The 2857-nt window shown below is 41.5% G+C and overlaps 1 protein-coding gene across 1 annotated transcript; it reads left to right on the top strand.

Annotated features, from left to right (window-relative positions):
- Positions 1-1778: 1778 nt before the first annotated feature.
- LOC104953462 (proline synthase co-transcribed bacterial homolog protein-like) lies at positions 1779-2849 on the top strand (the record flags this gene model as incomplete). The annotated part of the gene is made up of 4 exons (XM_010780415.1): positions 1779-1901; positions 2397-2432; positions 2511-2586; positions 2659-2849. Coding segments are annotated over 4 exons (426 nt in total), but the record flags the coding sequence as incomplete, so codon positions are not given.
- Positions 2850-2857: the final 8 nt, after the last annotated feature.

The following is a 2857-nucleotide window of genomic DNA, read 5'->3' as shown; positions in this document are numbered from 1 at the left end:
TTGTGGAGAGGGTAAGTTGCATTTCATGACAGTAAGTTATTGCTGAAGTGTTTAGTTCCATGCATGACCAATATGTGGTTTGTCATTCAGTAACCATCATAATACTGACACAAGTTCATCATCCTTTTTTACAGGCATTACAACATATTGTAAAACAGGTGTTCTTTGTGGCACATTTTACCGATACCAGGAGTGGACAAGGGGGCTGCATCATTTGAATGATCATGTCATTTTGACACATAATTTCTGCCTATTTTTCAGGAACTCTATCCAGGTACTACAAGTTTGATATGTTGTCGATTTTGAAGGAAATTAAAATACTGTATTGAGTTGGTTTCTTCTGTTTTGGAAGCCTTGTATTTCTTTTTGGTCTTGTTAGAAATACCCCATGGTGAACTGTTCTAGCAGCAGTTCAAGAAGCTTAGTTTGCTATTTAGGCTGCTACATGTATTAAGATGGTTTGCTCTATCACAATGTACACATACAACCTAAATGTTCATCTGTTTATTGTTCTTCTTGCCTTTATAATCAACCATGTTGATTGTATATTGCTATATCTTGACATTATGTTCATTTTATCATACTTGCCACATTTATTTTAATTGATGCGATTCCTTCAAAGGTTTTGTAATAGACCCCATAGTACTCTTAATTTCTAAAGTAATAATAATACATGTGAATTATTGAGCTCATTAGTGGCCTAATTTGTTCTAAAAAAGTCAATGATCATTGATAAGGGGTGTCCAGGCCATATCAATGATACACCAAACTACAGGCTAATGTGAGATTCAGAAATTAGTTTTAAAAATCATGTTTTCATCTTATAGTGGGCCTACCTTACATTAACCCAGCTAATAAAACGAGTCCTCCTGAGCTACTTTTACTCCTCTTTTTTTGTTTTTTTGCACTGTATATATTTAGCACATTTGAACATTATTACATGCTTACCTTTAACCTTTGTGTGCTCAATGTTTACTAAAAGAAAAATGTATTCCATTTAATAATTTATTTTTATTTATGCATATTTTACTAATCACTCCCCTTTTAAACTTTTTTTTACTGTCCTATAATAGCACACATTGGAATGATTTCTTATACTTTATTTTTTACACCTAGGCTATATTAAATAGATAAATGTGTGCTCTCTGGCTCTCTCGCTCTGTCTCGCTCGCTCATAGAGGCTGTGTGTTCCTCCGTGGCGATGAGGGCTTGCGTTATAATAAACATAGGCCTATTTGTAAAGTGGGGGGACACAAACGGGATTTCGAAAAGTGTCACGGTTTAACTCCTTGTGAAGTGGTGAGGTGCCACTCCACATTGCTTTTCTTCCCGACTGCAACGCTGTAAATGATTTTGGTTTCAGTTGTGTGTGTGTGAGCAGGCTCGGATTGGCCATTGGGAGATTCGGGACTTTTCCCGATGGGCCGCTGCCTTTGGTGGGCCGCTGGCTCTGACATAGGTGGGCCGTGGAGTTTCACAGCCCGCTGCGCCGGTACCGCACCCAGCGCCGCAAATACCTGCCGTTGCGAGGCCCCGGCGGATCCGGCGCTTTGAAAGTCCACCGCCGTTGCGAGTCTCCGGCTGTAACAGTCCACTAACGCCCGCGAGGACCCAGGTTCGATTCCGGCCTGAGGTCCAAAAATAAAATAAAACAACTCCCGTTCATCGCGTCCATTCGCGACCCACCTATGGCGCGCCCCACACTTTGAGAAACGCTGGTCTAGCAGAACCCTCTCAGGCTGAGTCACATCACTGAGATCTGATGATTCTGATGGTGTTCTGTCCTCCCTCAGACTCTCCCAGCCGTGCCGCCCCGCCTCGTCGCCGTCAGCAAGACCAAACCTCCAGAGATGGTTGTGGAGGCCTACAGACAAGGGCATCGTAACTTTGGAGAAAACTATGCGAGTATAAATGCTGCAGTCCAAAGTGTGCCTGCATAATCATGAAGTGGCCTTCCTTTCATTAAGACCCCCAGCATAGCATATCATAGATTTAATGGGGAAATGATGGGGAAATGTCCATTAAATTGATGGGACCTTGCAAAGCCCCATTGCACACTATTAGTCTCACTTATTTTTCATTGGATTGTGTTGAAATTTGTCTATGTTTTTTATATCTTATGTACACTTTGATTCTGTGTAGCTTTAACATAGTCCTCACACATCATATAAGTTGTTTGGTCTTCTATAAAAAATTAAGAGCCAGGAAACCTACTGGTAAAGATATTTTGACTGTAGAAGATTATTTAAATTACCCTTTTTTATGTTAAAATAACAATTGTTATATCACTCCTTCACAATTTTATGTTTTCCTTTCACTGGCAGTATTTCTATCTCTGTATGATACCATTTGAGGCTGTTTTTCATCATCATCTTCTTCCTTTATCTCCTCTCCAGGTTAATGAACTTGTTGACAAAGCTTCTGATCCTCTGGTAAATTGATATATTTAAATTAAAAGGTAGTATCTACTTTTTCCCCATATTCAAACAGTGTTTCTTTTTCTTTTCCAGATTTTGGCCTCATGTCCAGAAATCAGGTGGCACTTCATCGGCCATCTGCAGAAGAACCATGTGAACAAACTCCTGGGTGAGTGCCCCTCCCCCCACCCCCCTCTCCTCTGTGTGTTGACAGCGTTCACTGAGTGTGTTTGTTATCCAGGCGTGCCCAACCTGTTTGTGGTGGAGACGGTGGACTCTGCCAAGCTGGCGGACCGGGTGAACAGCTCCTGGCAGCGCCTCAGAGGAGCCAGCACCCAGAGGTTAAAGGTCATGGTGCAGCTCAACACCAGCGGAGAACAGAGTACGTGTCAAAGTCAGCACTTTGTTCTGCTCAAATATACTGAAAAATAAGACATACT

Source organism: Notothenia coriiceps, unplaced genomic scaffold (genome assembly GCF_000735185.1).
Source record: "Notothenia coriiceps isolate Sejong01 unplaced genomic scaffold, NC01 NC01_scaffold00021754, whole genome shotgun sequence".
NCBI lineage: Eukaryota > Metazoa > Chordata > Actinopteri > Perciformes > Nototheniidae > Notothenia > Notothenia coriiceps.
The sequence above is the reverse complement of the archived record's forward strand: the minus strand, read 5'-3'. Positions and strand labels throughout refer to the sequence as shown.